General features: G+C 30.5%; 1 protein-coding gene across 2 annotated transcripts in view; it reads right to left on the bottom strand.

The window, feature by feature from the left end:
- Positions 1–1,602: 1,602 nt before the first annotated feature.
- The window catches only part of LOC134688313 (excitatory amino acid transporter-like), a 70,222-nt gene continuing 45,828 nt past the window's right edge, over positions 1,603–25,996 (bottom strand). Inside the window, exons 1-10 of one of the 2 annotated variants that reach the window (XM_063548895.1) lie at positions 21,303–21,378; positions 20,648–20,801; positions 18,149–18,347; positions 15,565–15,775; positions 13,430–13,725; positions 12,200–12,326; positions 10,469–10,702; positions 8,797–8,991; positions 6,793–6,927; positions 1,603–6,000 (exon numbers count right to left, since the gene is read on the bottom strand). In XM_063548895.1, the coding sequence (XP_063404965.1) occupies positions 5,751–6,000; positions 6,793–6,927; positions 8,797–8,991; positions 10,469–10,702; positions 12,200–12,326; positions 13,430–13,725; positions 15,565–15,775; positions 18,149–18,347; positions 20,648–20,767 (1,767 nt within the window). In that variant the 5' untranslated portion in view covers positions 20,768–20,801; positions 21,303–21,378 and the 3' untranslated portion in view covers positions 1,603–5,750. Of the gene's footprint in view, positions 6,001–6,792; positions 6,928–8,796; positions 8,992–10,468; positions 10,703–12,199; positions 12,327–13,429; positions 13,726–15,564; positions 15,776–18,148; positions 18,348–20,647; positions 20,802–21,302; positions 21,379–25,996 lie in introns of those variants that run through there. The other variant, XM_063548894.1, reaches the window with a different exon arrangement.

Genomic DNA, 25,996 nt, shown 5'->3' with positions numbered 1-25,996 from the left:
TTTTTCTAAAAGATTACTAAGATTTACGAAAAATGGTTAAAAATTTACTATAAAGGGCAATAACTCCTAAAGTGGTCAACTGACCATTTTGGTCACGTTGACTTATTTGTAGATCTTACTTTGCTGAACATTATTGCTGTTTACAGTTTATCTCTGTCTGAAATAATATTCAAGATAATAACCAAAAACAACAAAATTTCCTTAAAATTACCAATTCAGGGGCAGCAACCTAACAACGGAATGTCAGATTCATCTGAAAATTTCAGGGCAGATAGATCTTAACCTGTTAAACAATTTTACCCCATGTCAGATTTGCTCTAAATGCTTTGGTTTTTGAGTTATAAGCCAAAAACTGCATTTTACCCCTATGTTCTATTTTTAGCCATGGCGGCCATCTTGGTTGGTTGGCGGGGTCACCGGACACAATTTTTAAACTAGATACCCCAATGATGATTATGGCTAAGTTTGGTTAAATTTGACCCAGTAGTTTCAGAGGAGATTTTTGTAAAAGTTAACGCCGGACGCAGGACGACGACGACGGACGACAGACGACGGACGCCAAGTGATGAGAAAAGCTCACTTGGCCCTTTGGGCCAGGTGAGCTAAAAATATTTCAGTTTGCCCAAACCCAACCCAAGATGACTGGGTGTGGGTAGGTAGGTAGGCAATTTTTTTATTTTTTTTCAGGATTTGCATGAAGATATTGAAACACTGAGTATACCTTTTTTCACCATCATACCTTTGTAGAGACAATCAAAAGCCATGAATTTAAGACCTGTATATACATGTATTAGTCTACTATTCCAGAGACATATATACATGTGTATATATGTCTCTGACTATTCTGAATCAAATCATTCAACAATAAACTGAACTTTATTTATAATGTGTAGACTTATGCACATGAACATATATAAACACTGTCAGAGACTAGAATAAAAAATCAACATTTTGTCCATATACTGTCAGAAACCGTTCATTTCTTGATTGGATTTCTCTTCAGTACGGCTTTGTGATTATCAAGACAAGTTTGACACACTGGTAGGACAACTCTGAATTGTTTTTTTTAACTCTTTATCATGCTGTACACCTTACAATAGCAGCAGAGATCAAGTTTGCCGTTAATACCAGATGAGTAGTATGAAAATTTAATGGGTGATTGGCAATTTAGCTGCAGTTTCACAAAGACCTTTCCTTGAAGAACATGACCTGTATTAATAACCAAAAAAAACATTTAAAAAGTAACACATGCAATAAATTTTAAAAACTAAAACATTCTCAAGGAACAGAACATTCAACATTTTTCAATGCTAGTCTTCATTTTACCTTTCAACAGATCTTTAATTGAATTAAATATCCTCTTTTCCTGTTTTCTGTTTTCTACTTTTTTGTTCATCTATACATACAGCAGATTTATGTTTGAAATTAGACACTCTTTAGATGAGAAACAAGCTTACTTTCAATTTAAACCAGTGGCTTAAGATGAATGCCAAGTAAGAAGAAACCTCACCTCTTTATGCCTTTTTAAGCCTGTAATATAGATATTTTACAGGCTAATATTCTATCATCTTTAATTGCATAAAAAAATTAATACTAACAATTTATGAATTTTTTTATTGAATATTAAAACTACATAAAGGAGGTACAGTAATACAAAGAACCCTGGTATAGTGTTAAATTTTTACAAAAGGAAATTCGATATCTAGTCTTATTGACTAATACTTCTTGTTTCAGCCATTTACAGAGCAATGTTGAGTATTTTAAATGATTGTACAAAAAAATATACTAGATTGTACAAAACATGCAAGTATGCACATTTTCATTGATTGGCATTTAGCAAACAAAGGGTAAATTTAGCAACACATATCATTGGATAAAACTCTGCCTGATATGATTTCTACTGATAGTTCTCTTGTTTGTGAAATTTTGATTCAAGACTTTTTATTACATGCAAGTTTTGTCACAGTTTTAACCTAACAATAATTTAAATTATTATATTTGATAAAATATAAAATATCTTGCCTTCCAAAGGTTAAATCGTGTGAGTTAAAAATAGAGAAATATACTTTTCATAATATTTTATGAGAAATACAAAATTATGAAGTAATTTAATATTTAAAAGGTTTGATTTATCAAGCAAAGATCTATGATATTGCCTTTTTATAACACAGGACAAACATGTATGTAATCAGACATATAATTATCATTTCCATTTTACTGTCATACCATTACTTGAAAACATATCACCTCTAAAAGGTTAAGTCACAAGGTGACATTGTGTATGATACAACATTTTAGGGCAATGGAACAACATAAAGACTAAATAGCTAAATATTTATTTACAATGATAGTTTCTAGTTTCAAATTCATTTTAATTATTCAATTCAAATTAGCTTCTAAGAATTCTGTATCATGTTTCTATTTTCTCCAATGTAAAATATTCCTGAAGAAGGGTACTATCTTGAAATGTTGCCAACGAACACCAAATATATCTTAAAATAGAATAGTCAGAAAACTAGAAAAAAAATCTAGGTTGTCACAATGATGTGCATTTTGAGTCTATTTTGCAGAAATTGTAGATAAAAATATGAAGCATCTTAATCTCAGTGAAAAATAAAACACTAGTTTGTTCTTATAGACATGAAAATAGATTGACAATAGTAGTTTCAAAAACAGCTATAATCTGTTATTATTCCATTAATAGTTAACAATCAAAATACTGATATAATTTGTACCTTTCAAGCATATATAATAAATGGTAAAATGGAAAGGGTACACACAATGAAGAAAAATGTAAAAAATAAATGACTTTAACAATTGTTTATCGCAGTAGGAGCTCCCTCAAAGAGATAATTTGTACTCATTAAGGGGAGACAAGCCATTTTGTGCTTGTCATGATTGTAGTCTGAAGATTTATCATCAGTACAATTGCTCTATTCAATGATGGTTAAAATGGTTATTTCAATGATTAAAAACATTTATAATCAATTAAAAAAATATGAATTTACAGTTTCAACCTAAAATTGCGGTGTTAAAAGAAATTTCATAAACATAAAAATTGCTAACAAAAGTGTACAGTGAATATATTTCTTCATACAATGAATAAATGCCCTATCAAAAAGAAAAAAAGAAAAAAAATCAATGTAAAGACAAGTGCACAACTATTCTGACAAGTATTCTTTATTATAATAAAGTCTCCAATGTAAAAATATAAAATGATTTTTCATACATCATATTATGACAAAATGACACTGAGATTCCCAAACTGGTTCAACAGTTTAATGTATTAATAAAAGTTCTATTTACATACAAACACAAATAGTGTAACTCCGCAGAAATTATTGTATATAATTATTAATACTTTTATGTATATTAAAAGACAACAATGATAAATCAATAAGGGTAATTTCAGTAAAACCACATTCAATTAATGCTATAAAATCTAAACTGTTATCCAGTCCATACTTACAATGCTGCATTTTTCACCAAAATTGATGACTAAAATCCAGCATACAAATAATGGTATCAGATTTTAAAATTAATTATAATTGATGCACTTAATGTTTTTGCTTTTTTTTTTGTCAAACATGAAAATATTGAAAAATTTTCTTAAATTTCTAATATTTACTTTTAAAATACTCAAAATCTAAAAAAATAAATTAATTTCTTTTAGTCTATTTCAGAAACAAATTAGAAATTTTGTAATTCAAATTTCATACTAACCACTTCAACTTGTGAAGAAAATTCAACCATGATCATCAATTTTCTGTTTGTTATGTTTTCAAACATATTTATGCAAAACAACTATTTACAAAATTATATACATTTGACCAGCATTGAAATTCCTATTAAGAAATTGTATTAAAATCTATATACATATACAACCAATGGATACTTTGTAAATAACAAATACACATTAAAAAAAAAGTATATAAAAAATGTATTCATATGTCAGAACCTGATAAATGCAACTTGGCTTGTGATGGATGAACTTTGGATTTTCTAACCATTTTTTTACAGAAATATTTTACAATTTATGTATAATGCTATAAATAATTGATAATTTTAAAGGTTAAGATGAAAGCATATATGAAGATTTTGTAATCTTTCCAATTTGTTGTAAACTGAAAATTACTTTAAAAGCAGTTTGATCCAGAGTTGCTTATATACTTTTAAAGGAGATTGGACATGTTGAACTATCTTGTTGCTTTACTGATTATAAATTCATTGCAAAAATTTAAGAACAAGATCAATGAACCATGAAATGAGGTCACAGTTAGTTATAATAATAATTATATATAACAACATTTATTATGAGTTATCTTTATTTCTACCTGGTGTTATCTGTAAAATGAATGCTCATAAATGTAAAAAAATAACTGTGCACAAATGTAATTTTAATCCTCAATTACATGCAAATGTAATGTACCAGAGTCACAGGATTCCTGTCACACATACATATACACCTTACTAGAATTTTCTTACACAAAATTTATTTGACCATTAACTTATAGTCATGTGATTAATGATCTTGTTATCATTCTATATACCAAGTATAGTTGATCAATTACTCATAATCAAAATTGATTCGATAAATTTTTTTTTTGCAGTGATGAATTATGAAAGTGTGGTGATGGACAATGGTCATCTGCCAGATGGAAACTAGTGAATTTGTATATAAATATGGATTGTCAAGCTCTTCTACCATTTAAAATTTAAAGTTTTACACCAAAAACAACCCAAAAACTACTGCTTAAAATTAACAAAACTTGCATTTTAGGTCAAATATTTTTCACAGGCTCAGAAAAAAATATTTCGATATTATCAAGAAAATTCTTTCCATTGCACCATAACAAAATTGTATTCAATACATTCATAAGACCTGGAGATTTAATTCAACAGATGTCATGGATACATTTTACCTCGATGCATTCAACTGTTAACGAGAATACATCTGTTTTGGCTTTCTATTTATACATCTAATCACCATTTGGAAATCTGTCCCCCTATAACTATTGACGTCATTCAACAATCACTTTTCCATTGTGGCGTCCAATATTTTGTATAATGACGTCAAAATCTGGAGTAATGGGGGACAAATAGCAATAAGTTGTAAATTTATTAATCAGTAGACATAAATATATGTCTACACAAGCTACTAATGAGATAACTACTTGTTTATTTACAAGAAGTTAACTTACAGAATATATCAAATTTTATATACAGTCTAAATGGATTAATGAAAAACTTGATATAGCCGTCAAGGTAAAGAAAATATAACTAAATATTAAAAGCAAAATTCAAAATATCAAATAAAACTTCAAGGCTATAACATGCCATTTGTTTTTTAGTTTTTTTTTTCTCCTTTTTACAATGAACATTGGTGTAAACTACTCTTTGCTTGTTCTGTTATTTGCCCATTGAAAATATGAACCGATTCATTTAAGAGCCAATTAAGATATCTCAAATATTTAATCAAAAATTTATTGACTTAAAAAGTTTTTGTACATCATACTTTTAAACATCTTTAAAAAAAAAAGATAATTTGGAGTTGTCTCCCATCTGAAAAAAATTCTAGTCACATTAAAAATGTATGCTATATTTCTTTGGTACAAAAATATTTTCTTATTCCTCTACAGAAATTTAAAAAGATAGACATAATTCTTAAAACATGGCATGACTCATGAAATGAAGAGCACCTCCAATTGATAAAATGTACAAAAAATATACACATTTACTACTAGAAATCATTAACTTATATTAGGATAAATGGTTTCTCCGCCATTATCTGGATCTTTTGGATCATTATCATCATTGTCGTTGTCAGAATTGTCTGAATTGTCTTTGGGTTCCTTCTCTCCGTCCTCGATGATGTTCAGTTCCATGTTCATGTCTGGTACATGATTAACATCGGCTGCCAGCTCGGCTTGAGATAAGTGAGCTACAATTCCTGCACCATAGCTGTCTCCTAAAACATTGATGGCTGTTCTAATTCTGTCTCTAAAATATAATAATACATTGGTTAATAAAAAGTTTTTTACATCTTGGAATTCAATACACATCAGAATATTCAAATTGAGGAAAACTCTTTAAACTTGTCAAATGTTAATATTCTTACCTACAGGCAGAAACCTCATAAAAAATTGTCTATAGATATATATACATGCTTAATCAGGAATCTTTTTAAATGTTGTCTAGAGACATACTGTAAACCAACTTATTTTTTTACAAGCAATTTGCTGGAAAAAGAAAATCCTTAGTTTTTCGAAAAATTCAAAGTTTTGTAAACAGATAGGTTTTCTAGATAGATCTTCATAACTTTTTTCCATTCATGAATTTGTTTTTGTTTGCAGATTATCGTCATTTTTATATTCAAAGCTTCTTTAGAGTTTGGGGAAATTTGTAGCTTTACATTTAGTATGGAAACTTTTCTATTGTTATTGTTTTTTTAGGTTTTTGTGTTATTGATTTCAAATTGACACCTCTTTTTAATCCTATCTTTATTAAAATGAAATAGAAGATTGAATTGTAGATATGTACTACAATAATAAGACCTATTCAAATACATCAAATACAACTTCATATTTGATATTTGTCATGTAATTTAAAATTGTTGCTGTTTTTTTTGTTTGAATTCTGAATTAGATGATATTGTTTGAAGTAAAGATCATTGCTTTATTGTCAACACTTAAAAAATTACTTAAATCACAAATGATTTGGAAGAACAATTATACTTCAGGATGTAGGCATTTTTCTTAATGCAACAAATAAATCTTTCTCAGTTTAACTTACAGAAACCAGTCAACAGCCAGAATGAGGCTGATATCCTCAGTAGGTAAGTTGACAGCTGTCAGAACCATCAACATGGTAACCAGTCCAGCACTAGGAATACTAGCAGCACCAATACTGGCACAAGTGGCTGTCAAGCTGGAAAATAAAACATTGAATTAGTCATTTTCCTCATATAAAAATCAGTTAAGTGGTCTAACTAGTTCATCTACTTTATTACTAGGCTTTCAACATTGAGGTTTTGATGTATTGTGTGAACCAACACCTAACAGTACAAACTGGTAGAATAATCAAGATGGATATCCAGAAGTATGCTGCAGCTGTCTTAAAACATCAGAAAAATATGACAAAAACATCCTAGAATACTGCAAGGAAATTCTTTATTAAGGTCTACATGTTTGGCCACTTACTGCGGCGTCTTCAGGACAATTTAATGATAGGAAACAAATACTGAAGTACATAAAATGTGGTGCATACAAGATAACAAAGGTTAACAATATGTTACATAAGGCCTAAAAAAAAAAATGTTGTGTTTCCGTTCACCCGACCAACTGTCCTCAGACCCCCGACTCAAAAGTTTTTAAAGCTGATGTGGGAAAAAAATTAATTTGTATCCCTACTGACCGTTTTTTCTGAAAGAAAATAAAAAATTCTAAGTCCCTCGATCTTTTTATCGCCCCAAAGGAAAACAACACTAATTTTAAACTCGAGGCTTATTTTTAGAATGTACTGGAAAGTGGAATCTTCTTAGCTAATTATATATGCGGGAGCATGTGCAGTAGTTATTTTCGTTTTTCAGTGTTTGAACATGGCAACACAACGCATCCTATTCAATGTTCAACGCGGAAAGTGTGGCCATTTCGTGGAGAAAAAAATATTTCTAAGTTTTACAGAAAGTAACACCTTTTTTGACAATAGCAATGAAATTCATCCAAAGTCAAGTAAGACGATACACCGGCCTGCACAATGTGACCTTTCACCTGGAAATATAGTTTGGTATACAAAATTCCACTTATTTCAGGTTTACACTTTCAGTATTAATGGTTACAATTTACAATTAAAAAATGTTAGACTAGGTCTTGATTTATTTATGTCGATAAGTTAACTAATAAGAGTGAAACACAAAAAGTTGGAATACGAAAATTTTGATACTTTTTAATCACACATATTCAAAATGGCGCATCGTGGTTTACTTGTACTGTACACACGCGAATAACATTAAACGAAATCGATCTTGGGAAGATTTCACTAGGTTTCAACTTGACAATTATGGCTACTAGTATATCATTGAAGGGTTCATCTTTCATTGATATTCAGGATTCAGGTACACTGTTGAGATGCAATGACACAAAGTTTACCAAATCCGAAACAAAGCGGACATTGGATCAAAGGCTGATTTTTATGCAAATTACTAAGTCAACACTAGATTGTTTATTTTATTTAAAAATAATAACAAAGAGTAGTCAAGAATAATTTTATTTCTAAATAATACAAAGAGTTGTCAAGAATACATTATAACATTGACAACACATGATGTTTCTGTTTACTTGGCCAAACCTCGTTCAACATCGTATCCCAACTCTGGAAAAAAAAAATCACGAAATCCTATAGTACTGCATAGTCCGCACCCCTTATGGTCTTAAGCAATGAACAAAGTGTCCATGAAACCGAGACAGCAATGAAGCATAATATTAAAAAAAAAATATAAAAAATAAAAAAATCCCTACCTACCGTCCCTTCAAAATTTCAAGGGGGTGATCGGAAACACAACATTATTTTTTTTAGGCCTAACAATAATAGGTTTGAAGACATTTTTGTTTAGGGTCCAGCTGAATTTCTCACTGTGTTAAGATCCAATGGTAATTTTGGGCTGTTTTCTGCTCTTTGGTTGGTTTGTTGTCTCTTTGACACATTTCCTGTTTTCATTCTCAATTTTATTTCTATGCAGTGAGCAAGTTAAAACTACTTAAGGTTTATTTCTGTGATTAAGTTGTTATTGAATATTACCTGACAATTATGATTTGTCCAAAAGAGAGATCAATGCCATTCATCTGGGCAATAAATATAGGTGCCACTGCTTCATACAAGGCTGTGCCATCCATGTTGATAGTGGCACCAATTGGCAAAATGAAACGTGTCACACGACGATCAACTTTCAAGTTTTCCTCTAAACAACGGAATGTAACTGGCAGTGTAGCAGAGCTGTAAAATCATAAACACATACTATATACAGAACAAAAAAAATCATTAAAACATCCTATATACAGAACAAAAAAAAATCATATTAAACAAATTCTTAAAAAACTTCAAAAGAGAAAATTAGAAGAAAAAAATTTGCTAATCAATGCATTTATAATTCATAAAATTATGCACTGGTAATTGCGTAATAAAACTTTTGTTGCATCTCATTCCAGTACAGTAATCATTAAATTAAAATACCAGAAATAGTATTATTGAGATTGGTTGGGATAAAGGAAGTTGATACAATTACACATTGCATTTTTTTTTTATGATTTTGATATATGTTGAAGATCTAGTTAAGTTCTTAAAAAATCACACAATAAATATTAGCTTACCTTGCTTGGAAAAACATGAAAAATTAGGTTCAAAATTGGTTATTTTTCTGATTTCTATAAATATTTCTTTTGCCATTTAAATTCTTTGAAACAGGTATTTTTAGTGATAAATTAGTCAACTTGGAAAATCTTAAAGCTATAACAAATATTTATTAGAAAAAAGTGAATAATATGTAAGCAGTATTGTTTCATAACAAAACTTAAGTGAATGTTTGTGTGATATGCCAAAACAAGTTTTTTTTTTTTATTTGCCAACCTATATTGAACATTTATCATTGCATTTTTTAATTATCTCCCCTTAAACTGTTTAGGTTTTCATGAAAAAACAAGAATGTGTCCAAAGCACACGGATGCCCCACTTGCACTATCATTTTTCATGTTCAATGAACCGTGAAATTGGGATAAAAACTCTTATTTGGCATTTAAATTAGAAAGATCATAACATAGGGAACATGTGTACTAAGTTTCAAGTTGTTTGGACTTCAACTTCATAAAAAACTACCTTGACCATAAATTAAACCTGAAGCAGGACAGACCAGAAAACTATCACACAGACCAGAAAACATAATGCCCATAAATGGGGCAAAAATGATTGGTCTTGATGAGATATAAGCTATTACCTGGAACCGGTTCCAAGAGCTGTGGAATCCATAAGAATTTTATTCTAGTAACACATTGTGCACACATTTATTTAAAACATTTCTCCAATCTCACTCACTGTGATTTTTTTTTTAATTATTTTAACTTTTGTATTTTTGATTTGTGTATAAACTATATTCTAGTAACACATTGAGCACACATTTATTTAAAACATTTCTCCAATCTCACTCACTGTGATTTTTTTTTAAATTATTTTAACTTTTGTATTTTTGATTTGTGTATAAACTATCTAAAAGCTTTGATAAATGTGTATCTAAGCAAACTGTAGTATATTTTTCATTTGAAACTTTTGTATTATATGCCAAAATTTTAAAGTTAGATTTGCCAACCTTTATTGAAAATTTATTATTGTGTTAATAATTATCTCCCCTAAAACTGTTTTGATATAACCAGAATAAATACAAAAATTGATTATTTCCCCTTGCTGAGCTATAATATATTACCTGGAACCAGTTCCCAAAGCTGTGACAAAGGCTTGCATTATTCCCTTGAACAATATAAATGGATTCTTCCTCGTAAAGAAGAAATAAATGGTGGGTAGAGTAATGAGGGCATGTATAAACAATCCTGTTAACACAGTCACCATATACATCCCCAGTCTCTCACCAACAGCGCCAGGGTCTTCTAGAGATAAAATTTTACCCGCAACTAAGAACATGATACCCACTGGAGAATACCTGAAACAAAACATAATATCAATAATTATACTCTCACTATTTGCTCTTAAAAAAATCCTTTGATAGATATAAATATCTAGTTTACACATATTTCACTTTTTAAATATGTTTTACACACGTTTCACTTTTGTTAATGTATTTTATAATAGGATATGCTATTCTAGAAACTGAATCTTTCTACCATTTTCAAAAATGTACTCCAACATTCATCATGGGTTAACAGCTTTCTAATTTTAGTTTTGGGGTTGAATATGAAATAACCAAGTTCTATAAATATTTCAGTGGTGAATTGATCTAAGTGTGTTCCTTTATACTATTGTACATATTATTTATATAAGAACTTAGCTGGAAAGACATATATACTCCATGATAAAAAAAACTCAATCCTTATATCAAATTTACCCCCTTTTTTATCATATTAAGTGAGCTTAGGGTTTTATTTATATGGTAACAGAGATTATTTACTTCTTATTTATGGCTACTCATCAGGTCATGATATTTGTATTTGTTATACTTATTGTTTGTTGCTCCATTAAATTTAGAAATTACTGCATGCATTTATTATTGAAATTAAAAAAGTATGCATTTATTATTGCAATTTTTAAAGTATGAAAAACAAGAATGTGTCCATAGTACATGGATGCCCCACTTGCACTATCATTTTACATGTTCACTGGACCGTGAAATTGGGGTCAATACTTTTAATTTGGCATTAAAATTAGAAAGATCATATCATAGTTAACACGTGTACTAAGTTTCAAGTTGATTGGACTTCAACTTCATCAAAAACTAACTTGACCAAAAACTTTAACCTGAGCTTCACACTATCTTTTTCTTTGTTCAGTGGACCATGAAATTGGGGTCAATACTTTAATTTGACATTAAAATTAGAAAGATCATATCATAGGGAACATGTGTTCTAAGTTTCAAATTGATTGGACTTCAACTTTATCAAAAACTACCTTGACCAAAAACTTTAACCTGAAGTAGGACGAACGAACGGACAAACGGATGAACGGAGGCACAGACCAGAAAACATAATGCCCCTCTACTATCGTAGGTGGGGCATAAACAAAGTATGCAAGATGCATTATTGCAAATTATGAATTTGATTTTGAGAGCTTTTGGGCTATTTTGTAATACATCCTCAATGTTGATGGTGTTGTGATTCCAGTAGTAACTACTTTGGGCACATGGTTACCGAGACCTTTGCAGTTTCTGGATAAGCTGCATACAGATATGTATCATATATCAGTATGTGAGTTCTTATTATTGCAATACTAAACCAGACACATTATTCACATCAATAAAAACCTCACATAAATTTCTGAATATTCAGTATCAAACAGGATGGAATATATGATAACTATGTTTCTCATCCATGATGTCTGATAATTGTGAATAAATTTCCTTGGCAACCGCCTTCTTTCATTTATTGTTTTATTGTAAAAGTGAAATATTTGCCATTGGGCAATTGTTATGTTTATTATCACATACCACATTACTATAGTAACCATTCTCATGATAATCTCATTGAGTATAGTGAAGAAGTTTATCATCAATTGTGCCTCCTCTCCCATCTGACTGAGCATCATTCCAAAGGCAGTGAAAAAGGCTATTATACCTGTAATTATACACAATTATACCTGTAATTATACACAATTATACCTGTAATCATATATTCAAATGTAAAATTCATTGACATTTAAACCAAAAAGGATCAAAATTTAGATATCCTGGTCAGCCCCTCGGCTGATCATATGAGAAAGCAAGTATTACGAGGATGGATAACGGTCTCTGAATTTGGATATGTTCTCAAAAATTGTTGTTTTCTGTAGAAAACAGAATGTTTCAATCACAAATTTGGGAAGTTCAAAACTCTACATTTAGACGTCATATCACAAATATTTCCAAATTTGTTAGATTTCAGAGGAGTTGCAGCTCAATGAAATCGGTCTCTTCCTTTTGTAGTATATATTGTATGTCAGCTGGTAGAAAAGTTAATGATTTATTTGGGCTGCTTCAATCATATTCCAACGTTGTATGCTTTTTATGAAGGAATAATCTGTGTACATTACATAATTGAATGATTGACAAAATGTGACATGAGAAAATAAGCACTGTAAGCGAAAAATGCATGATTCAATCTTTTTAGTCCTTACACCTGTGTTCAAGTTGGTATTATTTTAGAAGTGGTAAAAGAGCTATGACAATAGTTTCCATTCAGAGGGATAAAAAGAATGTATCAAATATTCTCTATTTCATCTTTAAATTTATCAAAGAGCTTGGTGGTTCTAGGGGAAAGATGATTAGTGGTGTCAGTGGAGTTCAAGAACAATCATTCATTTCACTTTTTGGACCTCTTGAAAAAATTTGAAATGGTATTTTTCAGACTTATCAGCATATCTGCAAGAGTCTTATATCTGATCCAAATGAAAAAGGGCTAAAAAAATCCCAATTTTAGTATAAAAAAAAAATGTGTTAACTCATAAAAGCATAAACCTTTGATTTCTGGCCCTGATTATTTCCGATATGGTAAAAAAAATAAAAAATGCATTGGAAACAGTAAAAAAACACTTGGAAGCAAAGTATTGCAAAAACTTGCATGTCAGTGAAAGTTGCATCTTCGTGGACACCACTACTAATTCTGATTCCACTGTCTATCTGTTATCAAAACCTTTATTTTGAGGATTTGAATTAATTCCATTACATATAAATGATAATTACCTAACACATTGATGCCATTGCTAAAAGGATATTCCTGAATAGTTTTGTTGTATGGTACTTTCATTTTGATAAATGTGTAGTTGTAATTATCTGACATGTTGTATTGGCTAATGTTTACTACTTTAGCATTCAGCATCAGAGCAAGTGTCTTGTTGACGTCGTTAGATGACAAATTCAAAGCATCATAATCTGATGTCAATATCTTCTTGTCTATTTCATGAAACTTGACCACATCTTTATATTCTGTCCTGACATGAGCAAAGCAAGCTTGTACTATATTAGTTGGGAATACGTTCCTGTAAAAAGAAAATAAGCAACTGTAAAAACACATGATATATTAGAAATCAAAACAGGCAGCAGTTTAGCATTATCTTAGGCAAATAGTAGAAAATTCAAGAAAGATGAAAAGTCATTTAATAAAACAATTGTTGACTTTTGATTTCAGTTGGTACAATGATTTATCAACACCAGAGATATGACAGTCACCCTCCACTGTTGGCCTCGGTGAATATCAACCTCATCAAAAGTCAATAATTGAATATTTTGTGTTTACAACTTCACATCTTGTCATCTACGTGTATGTACAATTATATTCCTTTAAGATTTGAATGCTTCTTTTTGTAAATTTATTGGGGTGTAAAAGCGTTGACCGAAGTACATTTTGTATGAAGCGCGGAAGCTTTTACAACCCTTTAAAGTTACAAAAAGAAGCATTCAATACTTATAATTACATTTTTTAGCTATGATAATGAAAACACAGATTTTATAATTTTTGTATTTTATTCACCTGTGCACTTTATTGTGGGACCACCTGTTATCATGAATGAAAAGTTTTATTGAGTGATGCAATTGCTTACGGAATAACACGTGATGTGCAGTTAGCCAATAAAAATACAGTATTATAATGAAACATACATCTAATGTAATTATTAAGTGATGTTTAAAAATGTAATCATTCCCACAACAGGCCCTTTAACCGACGTTGTCATTATAGTTTCGGTTTGTGCCCTTTGAACTTAATGACGCTTAACTATGGCAACAGAATACGCATGCTCGAAAATCCTTTCTGTGATTGGACAAAATGCTGTCATGGTGGGTGATTTGATTGTGTTTAAAAAAACGTCTCGTTAATTATATCGTGATGGAAAGCAAGTGAAAAACTATAAATATTTGAACTAGATCTTACAAAGAGTTATATTCTTATCAAAATAATTGTTTTTCCAATAGCTCTTTGCATCCATGACAGCTGTTTATTCGTGACAATTATATAATTTTCAATGCTAACTTTGTACGAACATACATGACTTTTAGAACGCACCTATGCATGTGAGATTTCCGCTGGGTTTTGGTGAATTTAAACAGAAAGATACGAGGACCGAGAATACTGAACACAAACAAAAACGTTATTTAAATGGTAAATCGAAATGATAGTTTTAAACATATACTCAAATTCAAATACGTCAGATATCTTTTTTCAAGATAGTTCTTGTTTAGGTTAAAAATGAAGTTGCCATTCCTGAAAGCACTGTGAGGAAATATTTGTTTTTATTTACTGTGCTTATCCTAAAGGCTTTGCCCTTTCACAATACCTGAAATATTTGACCAAACTAAAAGTTTGAATTCAGATGTCAACTGGGCAACTGGTAAATACAATACAGTAGAACTGAGAATTTGAACATATCACCAAAACTAATGTCAATGTTAGAAATTACCCCATGAAAAGCAAAACTGTCACTTCATCTGAACTTATTCTATTAAATCCTGGATTGACTACGTATGCTAGTGATTGAAATACAGTGAATCAAAGAAGTTGATACATGTAATATGAACTTGGACTTTTTTTGTAATATTTCATTTGATTTTGTCTAAAATGCATGTACAGTCGACATATAATTGTAGTCATGAACTAACATATACTAGGTTTTATATAGATATGACCTATAATTTTCTATGTTGAAGACTGTACTTTGACCTATAATGGTTTACTTTTACAAATTGTGACTTGGATTAGGGGTTTTCTTATTGGCACTCATACCACATCTTCTTACATCTCTAGGGAACTGGCCATAAAATATACCTTATGAGACCAAGGAATGCATCAAGGGAACTAACTCTGTACTGGTTAATATACATACCTTATGAGATCAAGGAATGCATCAATGGAACTAACTCTGTCATCACCTTTACCGTCTCCTAAGTCTTTTGGTCTTAATTTTTCATCACCAGGGTGAATAGCTGTTACGAGGACTATTCCCAATATAATGGCACAAAAAGTAGTTCCAAAATAATACAATATGGCTCTGAGACCCATTTTACCACTAGTGTTTGCATCAATGGAAGCCAAACCTGAAAATAAAAATTAATAGATCAATTCAAAATATCTTATTTGAATTTGTCAGACATTATTTATTTTCCTTACTCAGGCTTACTGGTTCCCTTAATTAACATTGTCAATTTTTGTTCACCATGAGGTTATCTACAGATACATAAAACCCATAGGGAAGGTCAAGAAATTGGTTTCTAGGGGTAGGAGCACATCAAGAACTTCCTTTCTAGGGGCAGGGGATTCAAAGTTGAAAAAAAGTAAAACTTAAAGAAACTTAGATGCAGTAGGTGAACACCCAGGGGGGAAAAATAGGTCCCAATTCTCCCTCTGAGGGTTATGACTTATGGAAAAGAGATGTCGGTTTGACTAAGCAGGATACATAAAGATACAGTACATCCAATTGAAATGGGATCTTAAAACCTGATGCCCAGTCTTTTGATTTTCCAAGTTCTCTTCCCTTTAAAGTATCCTTTGAACAACACTTTAGGAGGTTTATATGTTGCCAGTGACCTCCTATTTTACATGCCTTTATTTTACAGGTCAAATTCCACACCCTTCATCCATGTGCACCCTGCTTGGAGCCCCAGTCAACAAAGGAACCAAAACTCCTTTACCCAGATTACCATGTAAACAATTCAATAGCAGGCAATTTATGTAAGCCTATACAGAGAGCTGTCATGTGCACATGTTTTTATTTTTCCTTTCTGCATATTAACACAATATACATCTCATTCTGATCAATACAAAAGAGAAAATGTTGCAAATATAATTGATTTGAATTCAGTTATATCATTTGTAATTCAGATGGGAAATTAATGTTGATTTCAGTTTTATCAAGTTTTTGCATTTTTCAAAAATATTCATGTGATAGTTGTACAGTATAATATTCAGAGGCATCATGATTACAAATTGAGTTTATCAACAAAGCCATCAATGATAAATATTTACAAATAAAGTATCATTTACATATCAGGTATTAATCAGATCCACCCATGTATCATTATTTTAAAAAGATGATGATAAAAATTATGATATACATGTATCGGTTTTTCATCATAACATTTTGTTGAAGAATTGAAATGAAAAGTTCAGCAATTTTTCTATTTATTAAGGGGCATTACTCAGGAACAGTAACATTTCCTGAAAAAAAAAGAGATGACTTTATAGTAGGTTTAACTGTACTCAAATAAATATTTCTTCATTTAACAACAAAATTATCGCTAATTGTAGTGTCATCAGGATAGATCCTCAATCTCAAAAAGCATTTTATATAAAGTCAAGAATTATTACCAATAATTAATTCTGACCAGAAATTTAACACCTCATCTGACAAGCAAATAACCATAAACTTGAAACAATATTACATGATATCAACAACTTAATGAATTAAAAGCAAAATGTCATTATCTTATCATCTTTGTCCATTATATCTGATGGTTCTGGGTGAACTTGGTTTTTATCTCAATTAGCCAGAAAAACATTCACTAGATCTATGAAATGACTATAGGCCATGTTGATGAAAACAAGTTTAATGTTAACTATAACATATTACTGAAACTAGAGACCATTGTAGTGTGAATTGAAAACATTACTAAAATCAATTCCCTAATGGCTTCATCTACTAAAATTAATAATGCAAACAGAACGTAATAAAATTGCATCAATGATTTCCTAAATTATGAATTCTCCTTAGATTTAAAACTAATCATGTAAAGGGCTCTTTTATTAATAAAAAAATAATTGTGCACAACAATATGAATGCATTTAACTATGGAACAATTTGTTTCACAGTTATTGTAATACTTTATGACTACTTTTTTTCTAACCTATTTCATTTGTATTTTAAAGTACATTCTGCTGAGCAAAAGATTGACAAACTTATACTGTCTGTAAAAAATTACACACTGATTGAAAAGGTCTATAGTTAATTAGTTATACATTTTCAAAAGGGTGTGTGTGGGGTGGGTTGGAAGGGTACCAATCCAGGATTATGTCTTATCTTAATTAATTATTTTTATTTTAATCAGAAGTAAAAGTGTTGGTGGCAATTCTTTAACATTTTCTGTTAAACTTATACACAACTTTTTTTGCTGTCTGTTAAGCATCTCTTGTATTCATATTCATGAATATTATTGTAATTGATTTACACTTTAGAGAAAGGAGGGTTGGCCATCACATATTTTCAAGCTTTATGTTATAGGTCATGTTGGCAAAATGTCATTATTAAATCTGATATCAAACACCAACACTTCTCTATGGATCCTGAATTATGATATTCTAAGAGGATTGTGTATCTAAGGGGGACAATTCTATAATTCATATAAGGGAGGTAATTATATTACAGGTATCAAATACGGGAGATAATCCACTAATCTAATTGAGGGTTTTCTTACCTGTTATCATACAAGAGGTAATCAAGGGAAGAATCATTAACTTTAACATCCTCATCAACACATCTCCTGGGAATGATATAAGTAGGATGGCTTGCTCAGAAGGTTCTGCTACCCGTAAACTAAACCCTAGAATTAGTCCTGCAAATACACTGGCTATTGTCAACGTTAATAGCAGATTGTCTCTACCCCAGGTTCCTAACTGGAAAGGAAAAACAAAATATGCTTAATTAATTTTTAATTCTAAATGCATACTATATATGTTCAATAATAAACATTTCTTTCTTGTTTTACAAATATAATTATCCCTGTTAACATGGTGACAAGTTACAAGTCACCCAATCATACATTTATTTAAGCTAGAGTAGCAGGATATGCTCACCCTTCCATCTTGCATCTAGGATTACTTTTTATTCAATCCTTGTTTGTCTGTGTTTGTTTTAAGAATAGCTGTTTGTTTTTGTCTTTTTTCTTTTGCCCTAATTAAGTGTTTGTTTGTGCATCTTAAACATACGTCTTTTAACAATCTTCTTAGCTTGTTATATTTTCCAACTATAACCAAGACTTCTCTTATTTTGACTGTAGTAGTCTTTTTTTTTTTCTTATTTTGACTGTAGTAGTAAATTTTAACCTGGATGGAGAGTTGTCTTATTGGCACCCATACTAAGTTTTCTTATATCTATAAAAGGTACTTTTTATTCAATCCTTGTTTGTCTGTGTTTGTTTTAAGAATAGCTGTTTGTTTTTGTCTTTTTTCTTTTGCCCTAATTAAGTGTTTGTTTGTGCATCTTAAACATACGTCTTTTAACAATCTTCTTAGCTTGTTATATTTTCCAACTATAACCAAGACTTCTCTTATTTTGACTGTAGTAGTCTTTTTTTTTTCTTATTTTGACTGTAGTAGTAAATTTTAACCTGGATGGAGAGTTGTCTTATTGGCACCCATACTAAGTTTTCTTATATCTATAAAAGGTGACAAAATGAAGGTCAACCATTGCAGAAGTTTACAATAAAGTACACGGTTCATCTATCACCACATGAAGTTACAATAACAAGGCCTTCTCAATATACTTGTAGGAACACTTCATGATGCAACTAAGGTTTGAAATTGGGAATTAAAAGGGGTAGACTGACTATATACACAAGGTTACTGTTTGTTAGATATCAAAAATATCATCTTCAATTTTTATCTTTCTATTTTTGTGTGCAGAGTTTCAGAAAGAATGGACAACTTTAGAATTTTATAATGCACTTTCCTGTAAATTTCTTATGTCATAATACAGTTACATGTATACTTATGTTATTATGTCAGAGTTGGAACCCATTGTTTGATGACCTTGGGTCATTCAGTGTAACTCATTCGTAAATAACAACTTGAGAAAAGTATTTACATCTTATATAATATGTTTTCATATAGAAGTTTCTATTGATATCTGCTTCTGCGTAAAAATCCATTGTTTCGTGTAGAAAGCAGGATCATTTTGATTTCAAAATAATTTTAAATTGTTCATTAGAGCATTTCAACTGGTAAAATCAAAAACATGATATTGTAATTAAAAAATATTGAATTTCAATGTTTAGTTGAATAAATGCTATGCCAGTTTTACAATGTATCGGCAGAACTTCCGAAGATTTTCTACCCTTCAATGAGAGCTAATTTCTGTCAAATGATATCCCTTTAATACTGTAGGATCAGACATCTCCTTGCTAATATGAAGGTATAGATTTGATCTGATATTAAATTACTTGTCATTATAAGCGAATTTCTTCAAGACCTGTCATGAGACAAGCCTGTCTTTCTTCATTGACTTTGACATGTGTCAAATCTCTGCACAGCACTATATTTATTTATTTATGTCGGTTTAATGTGCTAACAAACCTGCACATCTAAAAGAAAATAAATACATAAGATTTTTCAGGCAGATAAGATGCCATTTCTGGTAAACATTTTTCTGTGATATTTCTTGAAAAGAATGACAGATATGTGTAATATTTTTTTTTTTTAATTTGGTCACAGATACTATCAGAAGTTTAACTGAATGCAGAAAATGGTCCCTATTGTCTCTAAAAAGCAAAAAACTGAAACATCAGAAGTGTTCACTTATTATGCATTCTGATCTTAAGAAACAATAAAACTGTCTCTAAGGCTTCATAAATTATCTCAATGACAATTTCCCCACTAAAAAGTTAATTATCTATTGTCCCTGACTCACTATCATATAATGAATGCATGAAAATGAGAAGAAAAAAATATCACACCACCACTAATAAGAAGTCATTCTAATAGTATAAGTGAATCCACAGTATTAGGTACAACAAGTACTCAGGTACTGACTATTTTCAGGCAATGGTGCTGACTTTTTTCCAGAAATGTGATTTGTCATAAAAAAAGAATGTTGATTAGGTATCAAATACCATTGTTACAGAAAGTATATAATAAAGAATTGAATATTTTCAGGCATTCAACTGCATTTTGACTGGGGATTGATTCTCACATATTACCTTTTTTACTCTCTTCCTGACTTTACGAGGTTTAAGCCTGAGAAATCTGGACTTCTTTTTAGGCTTCTTATCTACATTATCCTGTTCCACCATAGGCTCAGACCCTTCCTGATCAGCCATCTTTTAATTTACAATGATTTTATCACTTTACTATCTGAAAAAGAAACACTATCATTATTGTCTATTAGATTGTCAAAAAATAATATTTATATGAAATTTCTGCCTGCTACCATATTATTCTTGATCTAAAACCTTGATCTAAAATCTTGATCTAAAATCTTGATCTAAAATCTTGATCTAAAATGCAAGAAGAATAGAATGGAGACGTTACATCTTTGTTGATTGAAACCTTTCAACAGTATCCAAATATTAAGCATAATTGTAAATTAATAGCATTGTCATGATGTAGCCCAGTATGTTTAAATTGGCTTTAACCTATCATAATGACAGTTCAGGATAAGTTAGATTATCAGCATACCAACAGCTTCATATTCAATCATTAATTAATGCCATAAATATTTCATTAGCTATATTGAAAAAAAAATAGTTTTCTTGAAAAAAAGTCATACGCTTATAAAATACTTGTATATAAAATTTATAGTCTAATAATACTTATTTTTGAATAAATTCCAATCAAAAATTAACTGTGACCTACCTACAACTGCCTTAACTCAGTGACTGCACATCTGACATTAGTTAATGAAATTCCCAAGAGTTAGTTATATAATATTAAGTATGTAACAATTTATAATAAAGTCAAAGTTGTCAGATAGAACACAATTAGACCACACATAACATGCTGCTAGATCTTTATTGATGTAAATTGTGGCAAACTGATTCAATTTTAGGACAGAAGCCTACTAACCTACATAGCAAAGTGGTTAAATAAGAAAGTTTAGTTTTAATATCATCAGAAATCATTAAGGCTACATATACAGATAAAATTAATTGAAATTCATTTAAAATATATATCTGAACATACACTGACTTATTTTAAATACTAAAATAATATTTTCAGATATAAAATAACACTGAAATCAATAGACAAACTGACAAAAAGTGTAAGTTGTAATTAAAACATACTGAGGAGCATTATCTACATATCAAACATGGCTGACCTGACATACATAATGTCCAAATATGGTATGTGCAAGTTTTACTCATTGTTGAAAGCTGTACAAAGTTTTACTCATTGTTGAAAGCTGTACAAGTTTCACTCATTGTTAAAAGCTGTACAAGTTTTAGTCATTGTTGAAAGCTGTACAAGTTTTAGTCATTGTTAAAAGCTGTACAAGTTTTAGTCATTGTTGAAAGCTGTACAGTGACTTATAGATATATTTCAATGTAATTTGGTCTCTTGTGGAGAGTTTTCTCATTGGCATGCATATCACATATTGACTACTAGATTATGAAACTGAAGTAACAAATACTTGATTACACATTCAAAATATTTCCAGAATTTCTTGTATTAATGTCTAGGTGGTACAGACAAATACTTGAAAACTTCATGACCCTTTTTGGTTAAACAACCACTATAGTGGAGCGTGAAATGAAGTCAGTCACATGGAGTTAGTAAATAACAGACTGACAGACATATGTTGACCACTAGCTGTTCGATCAAAATCCACAATCTCTATCCATGGTTTCACATTGTAAGTGTTATTGTTGGGTTTTGAGTGTGTTTGTACTTCGCGTTGTGTTCGTTTAGGGTTTGACTAACAATAAATACAATCGTGTGGTTCAACATTCAGTCAAAAGCATAGAATCATAAGATACAATATACATAATAACGCGACGTCACATCGTCAGTGGCGACAGCACACATACGAACGCATAACATTCCCGCAATCCTCGACAGTTACCATTATTTACAATATCTCCGGATATTCCCATAGTTATATCAATACTTATTATAATTATTTAGATTTCTATCATTCACATTATTGTGAAAATCTACAACAGTGTAACCTTTTATCTGTTTACTTCTCATAGTTTTACTAGAAAAGGCTATGGAAATCAGCAAATTGATCTCTTAAAAACTTCCATCCATGTCCTTCATTTATATTGGTAATAAACACAGAATAGCTAACAACTCTTAATCAACAAGTAGTTCCAAAAACTTCTAGTATGAAGCTTTACTGTAAAAATGTATTATTGTTCACAAATTTTGCCATACAAGTAAAACTAGGGATTGTTGCAAAAACTAACTGATATCAAATGAAAACAAATTAATTAGCTTTTCATCAACCTATTAGATTGCTAGGCCATTGCAAATTGTTACTTGCCGATATGTACATGAGGAATATGATTGTACATACAGTATAGAGTTGCACAAACAGATTCTGTATTTTTTAGAATGGTATTTTTTCAAATGAATGAACAAAAAAATAAAGGATACAAGTTGAAAGGTATCTTAATAAGGAATTCCTTCCAGTATATTAGTATCCTGAAATATTATTTACAAGTCAGGGTTCAAACATGGTGTCATTGTGGTACAATAGTTGAAAGGTGTCAGAGTAATAGTGTTAACATTTAAGGTTTCACTGTAATACGATCCTGTATAGTAAGACAAGTCAAACCAAATTGAAAATATGATATGATCAACTGTTTGACAAAAGTATAACAACAATCTTACCAAGAATGAGCGCTTTCTGTAAAAAAGGAAGTGTTGTAAGGTAACTAGTTGGTCAATGTACCATACATAACTCCCATACAATTAATTGTCAAATCAAACTAATATATGGTATGATGGAGAGAATATGAATTATCCTACCAAGTACAATGCAAGCTTTCTGTCAATAGTCTCTTAGCAATGTAGTAGTTCAGACTACTGTAAATCCCAGAATTATTTTGGTGAGAAATAAAATCACTTCATATAAAGCATGTTAAAATCCTTTACTAAATTGTCTTTTCATTTACTACGTTTGTATTTTACAAAAGATACCACTTCATCATTTGAGGTTTGACACTTATGAAGTAAATATACAAGAGGAATGTATCCTATTACCAAAGTGTTCAGATGTTAATTACATGTAATGCATTAAAGTTATCAGTTTTGATACATGTATCTAGTGAACAACACTGATAACTAATGTTTAACATTTAGAAATCAGTGTTAGCTATGTTTTCAAATTTTTTGTCTGTCAGAATGCCTTGATATTTATAGTATTCAGCTCAAAATGTAAGCTTATTGCATCATTAGGGTATATTTAAACTCAATAATTTAACAGTTGACTGTGACATTAATTCATTAGAGCCTGAACACTGATTGACCAGAATTGGTTCAATATCAACCCAGTTACACTTATAAATAACAAAGTAATGCCCCTTTATTTCACAATCTTCAAATCTTTAACTATGACACTGTTAAACACAACTTATTTTCTCTTTGGCCCTTTCCTTCTCAGACACCTTGATTCAAGTGCATTATTCCCAATTTTGTGATAGGCAGCACTATATAACTATGTATTTCAGCTCCCTACTGTTCTGCAGCTGTCCTTTTACATCTGCAAATGGTTAAATTGTGTTGAATGACATGATACATTAAGACAAGGTTCATGCCCCATCTATGAGAGTAATTGGTGTATGGAAATAGAGGCCCACAGAGCAGTTTCATTTTCACTAAATAAAATTTCGAACACATTGGTCAAACTTGCCAAAATACATGTGGTAATATTAAACTTAAAATAGACTTGAACCTAAATTAAGTAAATTTCACATCTATTTTTGTTAAAAAAATTGGAAATGCATATTATGCAGATTAATATATATGATGAAAATAGCTTCTTAAAAACAACCAAAAAGAACACAATGGAACAACTTGGATGAAGACATAATCAAGGCTAATGATAGAGATTGCATTTCAATTACAAACACTCATCAATCAAATACTAAAGGTCCCCCTTCTACATCCTCCATATCAATTCCATAATGAGGTAGATGACATGTGATGCACTGTTAGATAAGCCAAGGTGCATATTTGTTAACATATTTGACAGAGTGCATGTCTATAACATATGGTAAATATTAGTAAATACTGGAATAAACTTGTTTTTTTTTCTATAGTGTTGACCTTGTTGTACTACATCATCCAGCAATATGATATCTTTTAAAAGGTAAAACATTACATCTAGAAATGGGGTGGGGGCCTTTGGAAATTTGACATTTTTTTTTATGGTAAACATGATATACATGTGAAAAGTGCAGAATATTAAATTACATTTAAAGACACAATCGCTTAAGTAACGTTTGAAGAACACATCAGACCTCATTTTCTCAATTCTACAGATTGCTTGAGTATGAACCAAGAATGTCAAGGTCAAACAAACATGCACACCTTACAATTAGCCTATACTCTTGATAAAAATTGGCCTATTCCTTTTTGTAGATGGAAATTGATAAATGATATAATATGAAAAAGAGGTCAACGTCAGCTCATAACCCCTGTCAACAGACATGTTGGCCTATGGCTTAAAGTATTTGTTGCAAACAGACCTCACAACTAAAACTTATTATTGAAACAAGGTCATGATCAGTTGACCCTATCTGACAGAATTATACTTATACTGGTACATACATAAGTGAATTTGTTAGCAGTTGCTGAACCATAGAAATGAGGCCAAGCACAACTGACACATGTTAGACAGAATCTTTAGAAAATAGCTGGGGGATCTGTATTAAAGATATGAAGCATCCAATTCCTAAACCTTCTAAAATATAGAACTTTTTACAAATAATTTAAGTTGCCACTGCCATATTAGCAATTAAGCCCTTTGGCTTACATTCTGCGACTTTTGCAGGAACGTTTGGGTAAGTTACACAATTAAAGAACTATTGCAGAGATATATTGGTTTCCATGAGCATTCAAGGGATTGTTATATCATGTTTTATCATGTGCACTCACAGTGACTATATATATAACTCTCTCTTTTGTAAATTAAAATGATACAAAATTTACACCGTTCTGGTACTTTAAATAATCACTTACACATTTGATGGATAACTGTTTGTTTCCATATCCATTGAAATAATGACAATGATATACTAGTATCTCAATTGTTTGTAAAACAATTGAAAGGTCTTTCCTGTAAAAGTGATGCTTTCATAATGTACTTTGTACGACCTTTCGTTTGATATACGACAAGCATACCTTCTGAAACTTTTTACTTTTATCACTTAATGACCTCATCCGCCTACATTTTTGATATCGGAATTATTATATATGTAACATAGAGTAGATGAGCTTTCATTTGATATGCGACAACGCCATATTCTAGAAAGTTTGATTTTTGCACTCAATAACCCTATCTTACTAATTTTTGAAGGTCAGGAATTTGCTATTTGAAATGT

The sequence above is a fragment of the Mytilus trossulus genome, chromosome 10 (genome assembly GCF_036588685.1).
Source record: "Mytilus trossulus isolate FHL-02 chromosome 10, PNRI_Mtr1.1.1.hap1, whole genome shotgun sequence".
Classification (NCBI taxonomy): domain Eukaryota; kingdom Metazoa; phylum Mollusca; class Bivalvia; order Mytilida; family Mytilidae; genus Mytilus; species Mytilus trossulus.
The sequence above is the reverse complement of the archived record's forward strand: the minus strand, read 5'-3'. Positions and strand labels throughout refer to the sequence as shown.